The sequence below is a fragment of the Macaca thibetana genome, chromosome 9, assembly GCF_024542745.1.
Source record: "Macaca thibetana thibetana isolate TM-01 chromosome 9, ASM2454274v1, whole genome shotgun sequence".
Taxonomy (NCBI): domain Eukaryota; kingdom Metazoa; phylum Chordata; class Mammalia; order Primates; family Cercopithecidae; genus Macaca; species Macaca thibetana.
In genome coordinates, this window is record NC_065586.1 from 60,092,805 (window position 1) to 60,113,327 (window position 20,523).

General features: G+C 40.2%; 2 protein-coding genes across 7 annotated transcripts in view; one reads left to right on the top strand and one right to left on the bottom strand.

Annotated features, from left to right (window-relative positions):
• FAM149B1 (family with sequence similarity 149 member B1) overlaps positions 1 to 20,523 on the bottom strand; it is a 519,129-nt gene that overhangs the window by 372,973 nt on the left and 125,633 nt on the right. The window lies entirely within an intron of this gene.
• Positions 1 to 20,523, top strand: part of CFAP70 (cilia and flagella associated protein 70) — a 116,281-nt gene that overhangs the window by 64,679 nt on the left and 31,079 nt on the right. For all 6 annotated transcript variants that reach the window (XM_050803409.1, XM_050803408.1, XM_050803407.1 and 3 more), the window contains 7 exons: positions 775 to 839; positions 1,352 to 1,542; positions 3,269 to 3,400; positions 7,080 to 7,205; positions 8,441 to 8,574; positions 8,700 to 8,815; positions 9,011 to 9,232. In XM_050803409.1, coding sequence (XP_050659366.1) covers positions 775 to 839; positions 1,352 to 1,542; positions 3,269 to 3,400; positions 7,080 to 7,205; positions 8,441 to 8,574; positions 8,700 to 8,815; positions 9,011 to 9,232 — 986 coding nt within the window. The remainder of the gene's footprint in view (positions 1 to 774; positions 840 to 1,351; positions 1,543 to 3,268; positions 3,401 to 7,079; positions 7,206 to 8,440; positions 8,575 to 8,699; positions 8,816 to 9,010; positions 9,233 to 20,523) is intronic.

Consider the following 20,523-nt stretch of genomic DNA (forward strand, 5'->3'; position numbering starts at 1 on the left):
GGATTACCTATTTAAATAAATAGAATTAATATTAGTAATTATGAACAGAGGTGTATCATTACATAGGACCTAGTAAGAAAAATAGATTTTGTGAGTTTAATTGTGAACTTCAAGGTAGTGTAATATATTTAGCAAGAACTTGAAACTAAAAGGGAGAAGAGCTATAACTTAATTCCTTCTAGGTTCTTGTAAGGGCTTCTGAAAACAGAAGGTAGAGGTTTTGGCATAAGTAGATTGACATTGACAAAATGTGGTTTTTTACTCACCTTAAGGTTTGATAGCATTATTGTAATTTAATGCAGTCCTATAAATTATGCCAAGAGTACACTTTTATTGTAGACGGGGAGGAAAGAAGAGGTTTTATTTGCCTGTTCCACTCGGATTTCCAAATCATTCTGTTTTCAGAGATGCTACTGAGTGCCTCTAAAATGTTGATACCCATTTCTTTCCAAAACCCCAAACAGCCCTTGTATGCCACAAGTTTTTAAATATGTAAGGGTAAAGCCAGGGCTCAAATTAACCAAAAATACAACTTAGATACTCCCTGAGTAGCTGCTTCCTGACCTCCCTCCTGTATGATCCATAGCCATATACTTTGCTGTGGTTCACATCTAGGGTTTTACATTATAAAATAGCACAGTGCTCAAGTGCAGTGGGGGAAGAGACCTCAGATCTCCCCGACCCAGACACTTTGAGGGTAAGATGTAAGAAAATATACATCTGTAGATAATAAAATGTTTTTTGTTTTTTATTTTTATTCTTTCCTGATAACAGGGTCAAGGAAATGATTCCTCCAAGGCCTCCTCTTACCCGTCGGACAGGAGGAGCTCAGAAGGCAAGTGCCAAAGCCAAGATGAAACGATAAGTAATAAGATATTGAGTGCATGCACTTGATAATTGCATGGACTCTTTCATATGTCTTCCAGAAGGGGTGAAAACTTGTTTGAAGCCTTACGTATTTTCATTGCTGGTTCCATTTGTGATCGATGGCATATAGCATACAGTGTTTAATCTTTGGCTGGTAGTCTCTAAGCTGGGAAGAAAAGGGCATTTTACATTTAAAGTATTACTGGGTGTGCTGGCACGCACCTGTAGTCTCAGCTACTAGGGAGGCTGAGGCAGGAGGGTCGCTTGAGGCCAGGAGTTCAAGGGGGAATTCCCTTGATCATACCACTGCACTCCAGCCTGGGTGACAGAGCAAGACTTTGTCTCTAAAACAAACAAACAAACAACAAACAAACAAACAAACAAAGTATCATGGGACACAAAACCAAATTCAGTTTTAGACTTCCAATCCATGCTCTTGACCTCTCTGAGGTGTCTACCAGATGTTTTGTGTTTTCTTAGGCAGTGAGTGACTACCACACACAGATCAAGAATATTTCTAGAGCCATTCTAGATGAGTACTACAGAATGTTTGGAAAACAGGTGGCCAAACTGGAGAGTGATATGGATAGTGAAACCTTGGAGGAGCAGAAGTGCCAGCTCAGCTATGAACTTAATTGCTCTGGAAAATACTTTGCTTTCAAAGAACAACTCAAGGTAAAACATTCACTTGTTTAATTACTCCATGGGTTTTTATGGAGCAACTTCTCCACATACTCAGTTCACATTTTCTCCTCTGATTATGTTCAGCTATACTCTTACCTTTCTTAGTTGGGGCAAAGAGCTAAGTTCTCTATGATAGAGTGTCAGGAGAAGCTCCATTCCTGCAGTCTTGGAATAAATTATTACAAATATCCTGAATGAGGGCTTTTAAGAAACTAATTATTTACTTGAGGCTGGGCCAGATTTTGGACCAGATTTCATTGTCACTATAGGAGGCAGGAACTCTGTCTGGTACTGACTCCATAATTAATTCTTCTTGCTTCCCATTCAAATCTCTCTAAAAAAATTAATTTTAGTTTTAAAATTGAAGATGAGACAGTTATCAGAAAGGAGGCCTTAATCATTAGGACTACAGTAGCATGTCTTGAGTTAGGATACATTTAATTACTGGCATTACATTTTACTTTTTAAAATTCAGAATGTATAAACAAAAACAAAAAACTCCAAATCTTTCCCTAATTTATAGAATCACTAAGATTTGAGAAATAGTTAACTTAATAATCATTTATTGAATAATAATGGCTAACATTTATTACATGTTTGCTGTTTTCCAGGCATATTTATCAATGCTTCATATTTTACTAATTTAATCCTTATAACAATCCTATAAAGTAGGTGTTGCTCATTTTATAGATGGGAAAATGCAATATTATTTGGCTAAGGAATTTGTCCAAAGTCACAGAGATAGTAAAGATCAATGTTGGGATTTAAATTCAGGCAGTCTGGCTCCAGAACTCACATTCTTAACTGCTACACTACAGTGCCTTTGTACACACATTTACTATGTGTCCTGCACTGTACTAAACAGATATAAAGAAAGAACACGGAAGTCATAGAGCGAAAAACAACAAATGTTCATGGAAGCAAGAGGGTATTCTCAGCAGGTGGTGTACTCATGTCTCAGTTTGACTCTTGGTTCCATATTTACTAGTTGGGTGACCTTGAAATGTGACTTTATCTCTCTGTGCCTCAGTTTCTTTACCTAGCAACAGGATGAGGTTAATATTATCACATAAGGTCATTATGATAATTAAATAATATAATGCATGGATTATAAAACCTGGCAATAATGTTACCTTAGTGGAGAAAAAAGAAGCTGTCCTGGCTATAGCAACATGCTGTGTTTATATTTGTACAGCATTTTAAGCTTCTATACTTGTTATCTCTCTTTGGCTTCTCAATCATCTTCTAAAGTAAAATAATAATACCAGAACTACATATCCTCTTAACAAATAGAAAGCTGAGGTACCAAAGCATAAAATAATTTATGAAGTTGTACAGTGGCAGCATTAGAACCAGAATTCCATTCTCTGGATTCTCAGCCCAGCCCTTTCTCCCTTTCCCCTTTGAACCATATGGTCACCATGAGAGACATAATGCCTAAACCTAATGCTCAGATTTTCTTCAGCTTTATGATTCTCTTCATATAGTATGAACTTTGCGTTGCTTCAATTAGTGATGATGGTGATGTTAAGGAAAGAAGAAATCATACAGAGTATGTTGATTGGGGGGAATTTGGAGAGCCAATACCACCCACCAAGGGAGAAATCAATCGCCTTCTGAAATTTTGATCAGCTTTAGACCAGAAAGCCCTAGAGAGACCCATGCTATCAGCATAGTGCTGGACTGTATTATCAGATGGGTGATCTATGTCTTGCAGCATGCTGTGGTAAAGATTGTGAGAGAGAAATACTTGAAGACAACATCATTTGAAAGTCAGGAGGAACTGCAGACATTTATCAGTGAGCTCTATGTGTTCTTAGTAGATCAGATGCATGTAGCCCTAAACCAGGTAAGTGTAAAGAACTGAGAGCACTTTCTTTTCTCTGTAGAGCATCAGAGTCTTCTATGAATGATTCCTTCCTTTGTTTATTCAACAAATATTTATTGAAGTGTCTGCTCTGTGCTAGGCACTGAAAACACAAGGATGAGTAAGAAACTGCCTAAGCCTAATTAGTTTAAGACTAATTTTGGAAAAAAACAAGGAGATATGCTCTTTCACTTTCCTAGAAAAATAAATTTCACAACTTAAAAAAAATGTGATGGAATTGTCAAAAACAGATAAAATAGGTTGCATAAATTGTGAAATGAAAATTACCATTCTGTTTATTCTGTGAACAGGTACAATTCTTAATTTTTTATTGAAGATCATAAAAGCAAGAAAAATTATGAGTTTTCAGATATTATACCCAAATGACAGTGACACTTCAAACATGGCTTTTCTGTTTGGTGGTCTGCTGTCCCACCCACTTTTCTGTTTATATTTGTAAGTCTTGCATCTTGCCTTAATTTGCTTATTTTTGTATGTATTCAGGGGTAGTTTATTTGAAACCAGTGACAAAGTTGGAGTCCTTTTGTCCCCTGGTAGTGTCTAACCATCTGTGCCTCCTCAAATTCTTTATTCTATTTGCTTTTTTCTTCCTTGTTTTTCTTCTCTACCACCATCACCTCTTATTTCACTTTGTTCTGTCTTCCTGGAGGAGGGTAGGACAGGAGTGTCCAGCATCAAAGGATTAAGAGAACAGTCCTGCCTTGGGCATGGATGATTTGATTTGAAAAGCAATTGAGAGAAGAGCTTGAGAAAAAGAAGTTTTGACTTTTTCCTCACTAGTAGTTGGGAACAATACATTGAATTATTTTACACTGAGGTATAATACGATCGGGTTTACATTTGCTAAAACACTCTGATAGCACTATGGAGGATGAGTTAGAGGTGACAAAACTGTGATATTAGTTGATTATTGCATAATAAGGAGGAAAAAGTTTAAGTTAAGTTTCAATGGGTGATTGATACCATTCAGTCCTTCTTGGTTGATACTAAAAAGAAAAGAAAAACATTAACCAGGACATGGAAAGCAATTATGAGTAAATTTGGTGGGAGGCAGATGGTACTGAATTCACTTTTGAACATAGGCTCTAGTGGGGTTTTGCCCAAGATAGAGATCTGAGCTAGAGATCAGATTTGGGGAGCCATATGGATGCTATGGTCATAGATGAGCTGCCTGAGAAAAACATGAGAGAAGACAGCTGGCAGTAGAACCCTAGGAAATAACAACATTTAAGGAATGAATGAAAAATTGAAGGAGACAAGTGGGATTGTTAAAGAGGCAAAGAGCCAGAGACAATGGTGTCACAGAAGCCAAAGGAAAAGAATTTTAAAGAAAAGTAGTCAACATTGTCAAATCCTCCTAGGAATTCAAGAAAAACAAATCTGAAGTCTTCATTGGATTTGACAATAAGGAAGTTATTGTTAACCTTTACATAGCAGTATTATTGGGCTAATGGGGGGATTCAAATTACAATGAATTGAGGAGTAAATGAGCAATCAAGAAACAGATGAATATAAATTCAAGTTGGATGATGAAGGAAAAAAGTGGAAAAGTAGTAGCTAGAAGTTATAGGGATTTTCTTCCCTTCCTCCCTTCCTTCCTCCCTTCCTCCCTCCCTCCCTCCCTCCCTCCCTCCCTCTCCTCCCTTCCTCCCTCCCTCCCTCCCTCTCCTCCCTCCTCCCTCCCTCCCTCCCTCCCTCTCCTCCCTTCCTCTCTTTCTCCCTTTCTCTCTTTCTCGCCCAGGCTGGAGTGCAGCAGTGCAATTGTGGCTCACTATAGCCTCAACTTTCCAGGCTCAAGCAATCCTGCCACCTCAGCCCCTCAAGTAGCTGGGACTATAGGTGCACACCATGCCTAGCTAATTTTTCTATTTTTTTTGTAGAAATGGGGTTTCGCCGTGTTGCCCAGGCTGGTCTCGAACTCTTGGACTCAAGCGATCCACCAGCCATGGCCTTCCAAAGTGCTGGGATTATAGGCATGAGCCACCCGCTCCTGGCCTGGGATTTTCTTTTTAAGATGAAGAAGACTTGAGCACATGCACAGGTTTGGGAAAAAGTCAGCAGAGTGGGAGAAGCTGAAAATTGAGGAAAGAGGGGATAATTGATGGCAGGCTCAGGGTATACACCTGGGAAAGGGCCAAGACTTTAAATGGAAGGATTAACTTTGAAACAGAGAAGGCTGCAACACTTCTTTCTCTGAGACTGAAAAGAAAGTGATACAATAGATCCAGAAATAAATAATTTAGCTAGGGAGTGTAATAGTTGAGGGATTTCTTACTTAATGATTTCTATTATCTCTGTGAAGTAAGGTCTTTACTGAAAGTGAAGGGGATGAGGATTGAATGAAAACTTGAAGAAAGAGAAGAAAACTTAGATACTGCGTAGCATTATGGAATATGCTGCTAAGCAAAGACAAATACATAGATTACTAAGGGTATTAAAGGTCTCCAGCTAAGACTGAATGCCACAAGAGTTTGTGGCAGCTTAGATACCAGTCTCTGTGTCAATGCAGTTTTCCTTAGGACCAGTTAGCTGCTCTTGTTTTAGAATGAAGAAGTCAGATTGTATGATTGTTTTAATTTGAGAATTTTCAGGACAAATGCAGGAGAGGGACAAGGATGCCTGAGATGAAAGTATGCTGGTGAGAGAGTAGCCTGAGTGGGTAATCATGAGGTTCAGACTGATCCATTTGGGAAGTGATGAGCTTATTGGAACTGAAGGAAATAAAGTCAGCAGTTTTCAGTGCACTAAGTAACAAAAAGGTGGAAGACAAGACGTGGAATGTTGGATCTGGGAGTGGGATATTAGAGTATTCTGTTTTGGGTGCAGAAGTGCATTGCTGCAGGGATTTGGGGCTCAAGATAATCAAAACTAAAAAGAACAGGACAAAAGCATTAATCAATGGTCGGAAACTCTCTTTGGCCTATCTCAAATTTGGCTTTACTGTCCACATTTCTTAGCAGTTGTCCTTATTAAAGTCACTGATGTTATTTTGACTTCTAATTAAATAATTTTGTGGACTCTTTCTTGACCATAGCTTCTGACTCAGGAGATTCCTAATTACACCAGACCTGCTCTCCCAATCTGTGTGTGTAGGATATATTCTTTTTCTGGTTTTCCTCCTACCTTTTTGTTTCCTTTGAAGGATCTATCAGTCCATATTTCTTAATAAAACTATAGATTTGTCTTCTAAAGCTTTACCCTTAATATCCTGTTTTCTTCACATTTAAAGACCCTAGCCAGGGCTTGCCAACCTTTTTCATGTCATGATGGAAAAAAAAAGATAATATTTGTCATATACACTAGAGAAAATGAAGGAAGCTGTTTGAGTTCAGAGGTGACCTGCACAGGGACTATGAATGCCCAGAGGGTTGAGGCAGTCATTTCTGCCCTAAGCAATTTTTACTTACTTCCATGAGTTCAGACTGTTGGTATTCAGATACCTGAGCTTCTCTTTCACCCTTGACATTTCTCTCCTGGTTCATTCTTATTCTTTTACTTTTTTGGCAAGACTGTCATTATAGATGTCAATCAGTATCATTTTAGTTGTCATGACTGGATCTCATATTGGATTTATGCTTATGAAATCTCTGTACTTGTAATTGTTTCATTTTTGTCTACCTAACATCTTGACGTTGACAAGACCATGCCAGATGATGTCCAAGGCACTATTGCAACCATTTTTACAAGCAGTGAACAGCTTCGACTCTTTGCATTTGAAGCAGAAGTCAATGAGAACTTTGAGATGGCAGCAGCATATTATAAAGAGGTAATTAAACATCTTCACAGTGATTGCTAGTATTATTTGTGAAATATGGGCATAATAAATAGTCGTTTTTGATTGTTTAAAATCCAACTTGATGGGTGAAAGTGTAGACACATAGAACAATAAAATAGAGTCCAAAAATAGGCCCCCACAAATAAGGTCATTCAACTTTTGACAAAAGAAATTCAATGGAGAAAGGATAGTCTTTTCAGTAAATAGTGTTAGAACAATTGCAAAAAATAAAATAAACCTCAACCTTAAACATTTTACAAAAATCAACTCCAAATGGAACATATATCTAAATGTAAAACATAAAACTATAACACTTTTAGAAGAAACATAGGACAGAATCTTGACCTGGAATCAGGAAGAGTTCTTAGACATGACACCGAAACATGATCGATCAAAGAAAAATGTGATAAAATGGAATTTCATCAAAGTTGAAAATGTTTGCTCTATGGAGGTCATAAGAGAAAGAAAAGAAAAAGTCCAGATTAGGAGAAAATATTTATAAAACATATGTATCACAAAGGATTTGTATCCAGAATATAAAGCACTCTCAAAACTCAAAAATATTTGTACATAAGCGTTCATATGAGTACCTATTTTTAATTATTTTGGCTATATACTTATGAATGAAATTGCTGGGACATACAGTAATTCTGTGTTTAACTTTTTGAGAATTTTGAGGCATTTCACTGGGATTTTTATAGGGATTGCCTTGTATCTGCAGCTTGCTTTGGATAGGATTGGCATCTTAACAATATTAAGTCATCCAATCCATGAACATGGAATGTCTTTACATTTATTTATGTCTTTTTAAATTTCTTTAAGCAATTTTTATAGTTTTCACTCATCATGAAGTGAATTTTTCAGATTTGTAGATAAACTTATATTTGCCATCTGAAGATTACTGCAGAAATTATTATATATGGTTGATATACAATACAATGAATCTTTAGGCTCCCAAGGTGAGTTTAAAGTGACCAGAATACTGACACTAGGAATAAATAGCTTGATGATTCAAATTTTTAATTATATTAATACTTTTTTCAACCACCTACTAAAGGCCAGAACAGTGATTGCGCTAGGCGTTTGAGATTCAGTGATAAGCAAAAAAGAAGTCACAATCTCTGCTTTCATAGAACTTACAGTATATATCATGTTTACCATGTGATGTTGTATGCATAAAAATAGGACATAGTATCACAAATAATCTTGGCTCTCCTGATGCATAGAGATTGGTCCGTGAGCCCCAGAATCTGGATCACTGGTTGGACTATGGTGCCTTCTGCCTCCTAACTGAAGACAACATCAAAGCACAAGAGTGTTTTCGGAAAGCCCTTTCCCTCAACCAGAGTCATATCCACAGGTATAGGTGGAAAGGAGATGAGGAATCAGTGGGAAGGAACAGATAAGTTTCTACATGAAATTGTCTTGGTTCCATAAATGTGACATGGGACCATGTTGTTAATCATGTTGGTGATCTTTTCTCAGCTTGTTGCTGTGTGGTGTCCTGGCTGTCCTGTTGGAGAACTATGAGCAAGCAGAAATTTTCTTTGAGGATGCTACTTGCTTGGAACCAACTAATGTTGTAGCCTGGACTTTACTTGGTAGATATTTTCCTGTAATCTGAATGTGTTTTCTCCCCATTATAAGATTCTCCCTTTTTCCTTTCTCTTCTTCAATGGCTCATCATGTAGTTCTTAAACTTTGGTAAAATATGGAAAAAATAAGTGAAATACAATTCTTTAGTATATGATAGTGGGGAAATAGTCATATTTATTTCAACATTTTTCTTTCCCCAGGTTTGTACTATGAAATTCAAAACAATGATATTCGAATGGAAATGGCATTTCATGAGGCCTCCAAACAGCTTCAGGCACAGATGCTTCAGGCACAAGTAACAAAGCAAAAGAGTGCTGGTGTTGTAGAAGACATTGAGGAAAGAGGAAAGAGAGAATCTAGTTTAGGCCCTTGGGGAATCACAAATGGTTCTGCAACAGCAATCAAGGTGGAAGCCCCAGCAGGTAGGGCCAGGGAATAGAGGTGATGAGTGGCTATTAGAAAAATTACTGCCAGGTGTGGTGGCTCACACCTGTAGTCCTAGCAACCTGGGAGGCTAAGATGGGAGGATCACTTGAACCCAGGAGTTCAAGGTTGCAGTGAGCTGTGATCATGCCACTGCACTCTAACTTGAGTGACCAAGATCCCATCTCTAAAACAAAATTTAAAAAATAAAAAGAAAAGTACTGGCCTTAAGAACAGAAGCTAGCACATGGTAGGCACTCCGTAAATATTTGTCAAATGAATGAATACATGGAGTTTAAGTTATTTCAGGGATACCAGGAAAAACTCTTAACTTCTAAATATTTCCTCATTCATATGATTAGTGATCTGAAGTTTCTACTGTTGAGATTCAATTGTTTTAATCTTAGAGAATTTACTGTCTTTAAAAGGAGTACCATTCTAACAGAGTATATTTAATTTTCCCCCCCTCACTTTTCTCTCTACCACATGAAGTCCCTCTCTTACGATTCTCAAATGTATTTATGTACTCCCTTTCCCCCACTGTTCTGTGATTCTCTTTTCTTCCACTTTAGGATATCAGCCATTCTAATGTGTGGTATGTGTGTTTTTGTTTGTGTGTTCCTTGCATGTGTGCATTATTATTTTGTGTGCCTACGTTTTTTTTTGTTTTTTTTTTTGAGACGGAGTCTCGCTCTGTCGCCCAGGCTGGAGTGCAGTGGCGCGATCTCGGCTCACTGCAAGCTCCGCCTCCCGGGTTCACGCCATTCTCCTGCCTCAGCCTCCTGAGTAGCTGGGACTACAGGCGCCCACAACTGCGCCCGGCTAATTTTTTGTATTTTTAGTAGAGACGGGGTTTCACCGTGGTCTCGATCTCCTGACCTTGTGATCCACCCGCCTCGGCCTCCCAAAGTGCTGGGATTACAGGCGTGAGCCACCGTGCCCGGCCTGCCTACGTTTTTTAACAGTTTGAGGTGTAACTGACATTTCAAAAATTGCACATATTTAATATGTACAATTTGATAAATTTTGACATATGTGCACAATCAAGAAAACATCACCACAATCAACATAGTGAACATATTCATTGTCCCTGAAACTTTCCTCATGCCCAGTTGTGGGCATCTCTTTCTCCTGCTCCCATTTCCAAACAACTACTGATGTGCTTTCTATTACCATAGATAAGTTTGCATTTTCTAGAATTTTTGAATTCTAGAAAACACCTGGAATTTTCTAGAATTTCCAGAATTAAATAGAATCACACAGTATGTACTCTTTTTTTATCTAAGCATAATTACTTTGAGATTTAAACATGTTGTTGCTTATATCAATACTTCATACCTTTTTATTGCTAAGTAGTATTCCATTGTATGGATATACCACAATTAGTTCATCCATTCACCTGTTGATAGATATCTGTGTTGTTTTTAGTTGGGAACTATTAAAATAAAAGTACTATGGACATTCATCTACAAGTCTTTTTTTTTTGGGGGGATGGAGTCTTGCTCTGTCACCCAGGCTGGAGTGCTGTGTTGCAGTCTTGGCTCACTGCAACGTCTGCCTCCCAGGTTCAACCAATCCTCCTGCCTCAGCCTCCCAAGTGGCTGGAACTACAGATATGTGCTGCCACACCTGGCTCATTTTGTGTTTTTAGTAGAGACAGGGTTTCACCATGTTGCCCAGGCTGGCCTCAAATGCCTGACCTCAGGCGATCTGCCTGCCTTGGCCTCCCTAAGTGCTGGGATTATAGGCATGAGCCACCACGCCCAGCCTCTTGTTATTTTTAATATGGATTTTGTTAGTAATTATTTACCCCATTCAACTTGCATTTTGTTTATTTGTATCCTCTGCCTTTTTCTCTTGGTAAGTCTTGACAAAGGCCTAACAAAATCTTTTCAAAGAACCAGCTTTGGTTTTGTTACTCTTCTCTATATATGTTCTTTAAATCATTGATTTATGCTTCTAAAGTTTAAATGTTTCTCTTTATTTTTTTGAGTTTGAAATGTTACTCTTTTTCAGTTTATGTTCATCATCTTTACGTACTCATATCAATTTTTTGTTGTAAAATCAATTCTATTAGCCTGAATTTAATGTAAAATAGAGCCTGAGTCAAGAATTTAATGCTAATACTTTAATTAGAAGAGTTAATTTCAGTACAGGCAGGGTGAAGAAAAAATGGTATGAGAGGCAACAAAGGCTATGAACCAATATAAGGTGACACCTTATGTCTACATTAGCCATTTCATTATGATAAACTGCAAAGAATGCAACTGGTTGCTTTGCAGGTAAACTTGCTCAGTCTTATGGGACATCTCCAAGCATTCAGGCTATACAGGGAAACCATGAATCTGAATAATATGGGAGGGAAGAAGGAAGGAGAATCTGTTCTTTTGTCTCTTCTCTTCCGTTGGTCAAAATTAATCAACTGTGGAGTTAATTGCACCCATACTTCTAAGTTTTATAGTCTGGTCCTCTTGGTACCTGCTTGGGAAGTCATATGCCATACCCTAAAGTATAGAATTTTTTCCCATCCAGAAGTGGTGAGAAGAGCCAGGAACTCAGATTATGTGACTGGTTGAACTAACTGTCCAACCAAGGGGTCGGGGAGGGCCTGGCTCTCTTTGGTGAAGAAATAAGTAGCTCCTAGGTAGTAGGCCTCCATGAACCCAAGTGCTGGCAGTCAGCCTTATCAGCAGGACTGTGACTGGGCCTCTCATAGAGAAGCAGTTGCCAAAGTGCCTGATACAGAGCATGTACCTGAGGGTCCAGAAGACTATGGCATTGACAGAACCTGAGATATATTAGACAGGTAAGACACATCAATATCAATGTTTATATTATTATTTCTATAAACATACTGTTCTCTGCTGATCCACTTTCTGTATTTTTTTGTTCTTTTATAGCTTTATTTTTCCAAGAACTAATAATTGCCTAATTTATTCAGAAAACTTAAGAGTTCTATGTTCCTTTTGCCTTCTTCCCCACATGCTTCAAAAGTATTGTCAAGTGCCCATCCATATTTTCGATATGTTTGGCCGGGCACGGTGGCTCACACCTATAATCCCAGCACTTTGGGAGGCCGAGGCGGGTGGATCACCTGAGGTCAGGGGTTCAAGACCAGCTTGGCCGATATGGCGAAACCCATCTCTACTAAAAAAACAAAAATTAGCTGGGTGTAGTGGTGAGCACCTGTAGTCCCAGCAACTCCTGCTGAGGCAGGAGAATCGCTTGAACCTGGGAGGCGGAGGTTACAGTGAGCTGAGATTGCACCACTACACTCCAGCCTGGGTAACAGAGCAAGACTCCGTCTCAAAAAAATAGATAGATAGATAGAGAGAGAGAGAGAGAGATACGTTAAAATGCATCAGTCCATTTTTCCCCCCTAGAGATACTTCTTCTTCCAAAGCCTTCTATCTTCCTTCTTCAGTTCTCAGTGCTTACCCTCTAGGCCTGATGGGTAACTCTTCTCCTGGGACGTTCCTTTGCTATGATTCTGAAAATCTCCTTTAACTTCAAGATGCATCGTTTCTTGGATTCTGTGCCTTCCTCTTTCATACTTTGCTTTCTCATTTTGGTGGAGCACATCCTCCAGTAGCTTCCTAAGAAAAGTATGAGTAATAAACATATTGAGGCCATGCATGCATAAAATAAGTTTATTCTACAATACACATTAATAAATAGTAAAATAGAAAAAATATATTTGCCTCTATCACCTAGGATTAACAATATTTTCTTACATAATCAAAGGATCTTTTTTTCATACACATAAAAATGTAGTCATGTACCACATAACGTTTCAGTCAATGATGAATCACGTGTGTGACAGTGGTCCTGTGATATTATAATACTGTATTTTTACTGTACCTTTTCTATGTTTAGATACACAAATACTTACCATTGTATTATAGTTGCCTCCAGTATTCAGTACAGTAACAGCCTGTACAGGTTTGTAGTGTAGGAGCAATAGGCTCTGAAATTCCCATTTCATCACTTTTATTCTAGTTTACTGTTCTGATTAAATTCTTAATCTGATCTTTATTTTCTTGACCACAGTGACTATTGTTGGGAACAGGCCTCCAAATCTGGCCATAAACTGGCCCCAAAACTGGCCATAAACAAAATCTCTGCAGCACTGTAAAATGTTTGTGATGGCCAAGACGCCCCACCCTGAAGGCTGTGGGTTTACCAGAATGAGGGCAAGGAACACCTGGCCCACCCAAGGTGGAAAACCACTTAAGGCATTCTTAAACCACAAACAATAGCATGAGTGATCTGTGCCTTAAGGACATGTTTCTGCTGCAGATAACTAGCCAGAGCCCATGCCTTTGTTTCCCCTAAGGCATACTTTTAGTGAATCCATAATCTATAGAAACAATGCTTATCACTGGCTTGCTGTCAATATATATGTGGGTAAAACTCTATTCAAGGCTCTCAGCTCTGAAGGCTGTCAGCCCCAATTTCCCACTCTATACTCAATATCTCTGTGTGTGTGTGTCTTTAATTCGTCTAGTGCCGCTGGGTTAGGGTCTCCACGACCAAGCTGGCCTTGGCAACTGTAAAGTTTGTGTCACCACCTCCTGTGGCACTACTTATATTTTCTCTCCTTTTTATTTGTTTTGGTTCGTATTGTCAGGTATCCTTGTGTGTCTCGTTATTTTTAAATCATATATAGGACACTCTGTTGGTAAACTAATTCAGTTTGAGGGATCAAGAGGATTTGAAGATGACTTATAATTCCTGTGAAGGCCTATTTCAGTTTCATCCTTTAGAGTGTAGCTCTTTGGTGTCTCAACTCAAATTCCTTTTGGTGGTCATTGTCTACCAGTGTCTGCCATACACATCCTTGAGAGTCAATCAAAAGTAAAGTGGAGCCTGCCAGACCCCCAGTGTCATGCTTGAGACTCGTATACCCCTGCAAGAAAATATAGTTTCAGGCCGGGCGCAGTGGCTCATGCCTGTAATCCCAGCACTTTCGGAGGCTGAGATGGGTGAATCACCTGAGGTCAGGAGTTCGATACCAGACTGGGGGAAACCCCATCTCTACTAAAAATATAAAAACTAGCCAGGCATGGTGGTGGGCGCCTGTAATCCCAGATACTTGGGAGTCTGAGGCAGGAGAATTGCTTGAACCCAGGAGATGGAGGTTGCAGTGAGCCAACACAGTGCCACTGCACTCCAGCCTCAGCGACAGAGTGAGACTCCATCTCAAAAAGAAAAAAAAAAGTGTAGTTTCAAATGATGAGCTGAAACCCTGGGTTTCTGCATTTCCTAGATTTGAGCTTAGAGAGTCTATCTTGTTAGCTCTCTGGTATATTCAAGCATGTTTTTAAAACATATATTTTGTTCACCTTTTCTGGTTGCCCTCAGTGGGAAATTGGTCTGAATGACCCAGTCAATAATTGCCAGAAGCAGAAATCCTTCCCATCTACTTTTCTGTCCTTCAAAGGTTTTTTGATATTTCTTGTAGTTGATTTTTCCTCTGCTGTTTTCTTCATCTTTGTAGTTTTATACATTTTAAATTCTCATTTTAGTGAGATTTTCGAAATAAGAATAAGGAAATATATATATGTAACCTATCTACCCTGTTTAACCGTAAGTCTCCATCTTCTTCATCTAGACTCATAGCCCATGTCCAACACATTCTTCTGTTGGTAATTCAAAATAGCCCAATCTCTTGCCTGCCTTCATTTAACCCAATATTGTATTTCTCTACTTCCATATATCACTAATGGAGCAATGTACATGTGTTCCATTTAATTTGTCTCAGTTTCTTATGTATCTAATTTACCTACCTCTTGTAATTTAGTTTCCATTCTATCAGCGGAAGTCACATTTATAAAACTAATGTTCTATTTGCAGTAATGGAAGCAGCATGAAGTGGTGTGGCAAACTCTCTTACAAGGTGCAAGTATAAAATATTTTTTAAAACAGTAATTTGAAAGTGGGCCATCTGGTCTCTGTCATAAGTAATCAACTCTGCTACTGTAATGTGAAAGCAGTCATAGACAATGCATTTAAAAATGGATGTGATTGTGTCCTAAAACAACTTTTTTTTATACATATAGGTGGCAGGCCAAATATGGCCCGTAGGCTATAGTTTGCAGCTCTGTCTTAACAGGAACCACTAAAAAACAAACCACAGTTAGATATTGTTTCACGTGTCCGTGTGAGGAGATCACCAAACAGGCTTTGTGTGAGCAACATGGCTGTTTGTTTCACCTGGGTGCAAGCGGACTGAGTCCGAAAAAGGAGTCAGCAAAGAGTGGTGGGATTATCATTGGTTCTTATAGGTTTTGGGTTAGGCAGTGAAGTTAAGAGCAATGTTTTTGGGGCAGGGGGTGGATCTCACAAAGTACATTCTCAAGGGTGGGGAGAATTATAAAGAACCCTTTTACGAGTAGGGGAGATTACAAAGTACGGGGAGATTACAAAGTACGTTGATCAGTTAGGGTGGGGCAGAAACAAATCACAATGGTGGAATGTCATCAGTTAAGGCTATTTTCACTTCTGTGGATCTTCAGTTGCTTCAGGCCATCTGGATGTATACGTGCAGGTCACTGGGGATATAATGGATTAGCTTGGGTTCAGAGGCCTGACATTCCTGTCTTCTTATATTAATAAGAAAAATAAAACAAAATAGTGGTAAAGTGTTGGGGCAGCGAAAATTTTTGGGGGTGGTACGGAGAGATAATGGGCGATGTTTCTCAGGGCTGCTTCGAGTGGGATTGGGGTGGCATGGGTACCTACAGTGGGAGAGATTCAACTGAAGATTTTGAGGTTAAGGAGTGATATTGTGGGGTTGTTAGAAGGAGCATTTGTCATATAGAATTATTGGTGATGGCCTGGATGCAGTTTTTGTATGAATTGAAAAACTAAACAAAAGACAAGGTCTTAATAAGGAGAAAAACAGGTATTAAAGGACTAAGAATTGGGAGTACCCAGGACATCTAATTACAGAGTGTCAAAGGGGGTTCAGTGTAATTATTTGCTTGGTTGGCGAGTTTTTGGGCTCTATCCTTGAGTTTTTTTTTTTTTTTTTTTTTTTTTTTAATGTTGTCATATACCAGGCCAGACTGATTTAGGTAAAAACAACACTCTTCATTTAAAAATATACAGAGTCCTCTTTTTTTTAGCAGTAAGTAAGTCAAGGCCTCGATGATTTTGGAGGAAAGAGAAATGCAAAGCCAGCAATTGTTTGTTAAAGGATTAGAAATGGCTAGGAGAGAGTAACTGAGATTGATAGTGTGGTGGAGACAGCTGGGGAGAGGTAGATGGTGGCATAAGAACAGGAATGAGAATAAGGGTAAGTATAAAAGTAAAGAATAGCCAGGCACGGTGGCTCACGCCTGTAATCCCAGCACTCTGGGAGGCCGAGGCGGGCGAATCACGAGGTCAGGAGATCAAGACCATTCTGGCTAACACGGTGAAACCCCGTCTCTACTAAAAATACAAAAACTTAGCTGGGCATGGTGGTGGGCGCCTGTAGTCCCAGCTACTCAGGAGGCTGAGGCAGGAGAATGGTGTGAATCTGGGAGGTGGAGCTTGCAGCGAGCCAAGATTGGGCCATTGCACTCTAGCCTGGGTGAGAGTGAGACTGCATCTCAAAAAAAAAAAAAAAAAAAAAAAAAGTAAAGAATAGGACTTCATCAGGGTGAAAGTATTGGAGTGTACTTTGTTACTGAAGATCTTCTATCCACTTAAAGAGAGAGAGTACTTTGTTACTGAAGATCTTCTATCCACTTAAAGGGTGGCAGTTTGAGGTAAAACCAGGGGCTGCTAAATACCAAGAGCCTGAGAAACTGCTTGGGTGATTTGACTGATACAGTCCAGTCCGTTATCGGACTGTATAGAGGTGGGAAGGTCAAACCAAGGAATTATGTCTGACAGAAGGGAAGAAATGACCACGATGGCCTTCTCAGACCCTGTGGGAAAGGCCTCTACCTATCCAGTGAAAGTGTCTACCCAGACCAAGTATTTTAGTTTCCTGACTCTGGGCATGTGAGTAGAACCAATTTGCCAGTCCTGGGCAGGGGCAAATCCCTGAGCTTGATGTGTAGGGAAGGGAGGGGGCCTGAATAATCCCTGAGGAGTAGTAGAATAGCAGATGGAACACTGAGAAGTGATTTCCTTGAGGACAGATTTCCATGATGGAAAGGAAATGAGAGGTTCTAAGAGGCAGGCTACCGGCTTGTAACCTACATGGAAGAGGTTATGAAATGACGACAGAATAGAATGGAAGGAGATATTTTCCTTGGCCCAAGAACCATTTGCCTTGTATGGGAAGAGATGGGTGGAAGTTTCAGCGGGGGAGTTGGTGGGAGTGGCTGGATGAGGAGAAAAACTGCCATGAGGGATAGAAGTTGGAACGCTAGCTGCTTTTTTAGCTACCTTATCAGCATAAGCGTTTCCCTGAGAGATGGGATCTGATGCCTTTTGATGGCCCTTGCTGTGTATGGACCTTGGGAAGTAAAGAGGCCTGGAGAAGAGTTTTTGTTAAAGAGGCATTAATGATGGAGGACCCTTGCGAAGTGAGGAAACCTTTCAGCCCATGAAACAGCATGGTGGTGCAGGATATGGGGTCAGTATAAACATTGACACGTAGTCCTTTTACAAGAGTGGGGGCCCAAATTAAGGCAATGAGTTCGGCTTGTTGAGAGGTAGTGGAGGGGGATAGAGCAGTAGCCTCAATGATAGATGTGGAAGATATTATAGCATAGCCTGCCTTTGCTGGTATGTGGCGATTAGGCCTGGTGGAACTGCCATCAATAAACCAAGTGTGATCAGGTGAGGAACAGGAAAGAAGGAAATATGGGGAAATGGAGTCAATGCCAGGTGGATCAGAGAGATACAGTCATGGAGGTCAGGTGTGGTATTAGGAATAATGTGGGAGGCTGGATTGAAGTCCGGGCCAGGAACAATGGTAATTGTGGGAGACTCAACAAGGATTGAGTATAGCTGAAGGAGCCGGGGAGCAGAAAGTATGTGTCAGGTGTGAGGAAGTTATGAGAACTGTAAAGAGTGAGCTGAGCATAGTTTGTGATTTTGAGGGCCTCTAAAGTATTAGGGTGGCAGCAGCCATCACATGCAGACATGGGGGCTAGGCTAAAACAGTAAGATCAAGTTGTTTGGACAGAAAGGCTACAGGGCACGGTCCTGGCTCTTGTGTAAGAACTTCAACCACACAGCCCTGCACTTTGGCTATGTGTAATGAAAAGGGGTTGGGATGAGTTAGGGAGAGCTAGTGTTGGGGCAGCCTCTAGGGCTGTTTTTAAGGAACGGAAAGAAGAGTGCGGAAAGGATTTAGGATCTATAGGGTCAGCTAGGTTTGCTTTTGTGAGTTTACATAATGGTTTAGTCAGGATGGTAAAACTAGGTATCCAAAGGTGGAAATACCTAACCATGCCTAGGAAGGAAAGGAGTCCATCAGGGTTGTCTGAGTATTTACCTAGGTCTATTGTAATTTGTTTTAAGTCTGAGAGAGAAAACCATACGTGCACTCTGGCTGGGCCGAATTCTCCTCCTCCCACTGCTTGGAGGGGGCATAATCGGGGAATATTGGAACTCTGGTTCATTGTTTACCCCTTTGTCTATCCCCTCATTATTTACCCCTTTTTGACCGAATGGGTTGAAGAGGGGTCCTTATTAGTTGGGGAAGGAGTCAGGGGGGCCCTGGGGAAGGGAGGTAGACTCTGCGGGCTTCCTGTAGGGCATAAATCACACTTTTTACATAATTGCGAATTTTCTCTTAATGAAAAGAAAGTTTGAACATATGGCACTTCACTCCATGTGTCGTCTTTTCTACAAAAGAGATCTAACTGTAAGATGGTGTTATAATTTATACTTCCCTCAGGTGGCCAGGTTTCTCCCCCTTGAAGAGGATATTGTGGCCAGGCGGTACTGCAGAAGAATATAAGTCATTTCTTTCTTAGCGTCTGAGGGTCAAGTTGATCCCAATTCTCCAGAATACATCTTAGGGGCGTTTTTGCCTTGGGGGGAACATTTCCCATCTGAAAAAATAACATAGGGATGCCAGCACCCCTAGTCATTTTCCGATGAGCATTAGCCATAGAGCGTCCTCTATGGTCCTAATGCTTATTCCTTTCCAGGGTGCATAACCACCCAGGGACCTCTGGTTATCGGATTAGTTATGCTCACCGATGTAGCAGTCCTGCACCTGTTTTCTCGCCTCTCTTAACCACAAAAAAAGGGGGTCAGGCTGCTGGATTCTAGTGGTCCTTTACCAGCGTGGCCAACATTGCCATTGCACTCAGGGGTGAGTTCTTTTCCAGGGTGCGTAACCACCCATGGACCTCTGCTTATCGGATTAGTTACGCTTCCCGATATAGCAATCCTGCACCTGTTTTCCCGCCTTGACCACAAAGAAAGGGGTCTGGGCTGCTGGATTCTGGTGGTCCCTTACCAGCGTGTCCAATATTGCCTGTGCACTCAGGGTGACTCCTAGAGCTGAACTGGGCTCCTGAGTATTTCATAACAAACCAACTGCCCCATCAAGATGCATTCCTATAAACAACAGTTCTTATGCAAATTCATTTCAGAGAGGGTGTAGCTAACCTTTTGAGTCAGGATTGAGATAGTCTTTTGATTCTATAAGTGCTTTAAGGCTTGGCTGAATGCAAACAGCTCGCACATTTGAGAAGACCAATTATTAGGCAATTTTTAAACTCTGCTTCCACAGGAGTCTCCATATCAATTACTAAATACCCATTGGGGTTTTTTCTCAATCACCTGGGAGGAACCATCTATCATCCTGTCCTGAAGGGAGCTCCTGCTAGGTCTGGTCGACATTGTATGGTAATTAAGATTTAAATCCTGTTGTTTCGTAGAAGGGGTTCGGGTTTGGGAGATGCACCGGACACAGTCAGCAGGGAGAACATGTGTGTTTTCACGAAGAATTATGTCAAGCTAGGTAATGGATGAGGAAGAAATTTGGGCTTGACTGAAGTAATGGGGGCTGTCCATGAAGCCTTGCAGCAGTACAGCCCAGGTAATTTGCTGAGCCTGATGGGTGTAAGGGTCAGTCTCCAAGTGAAAGCAAAGAGAGGCTGGGACGAGGGGTGCAGGGGAATAGTGAAAAAAGCATCTTTAAGATCAAGAATGGAGTAGTGAGTTGTGGAGGAACGTATTGAGGACAAAAGAGTACATGGGTTGGGCGACACAGGGTGGATAGGCAAAATAATTTGGTATAGACAAATTCAAAGTGCCATTCTCTGGCCACTTGGAACAACTGTCGAGTTTGTGCTGGGGCCAAGCGGTATTGCAGAAGAAAATAAGA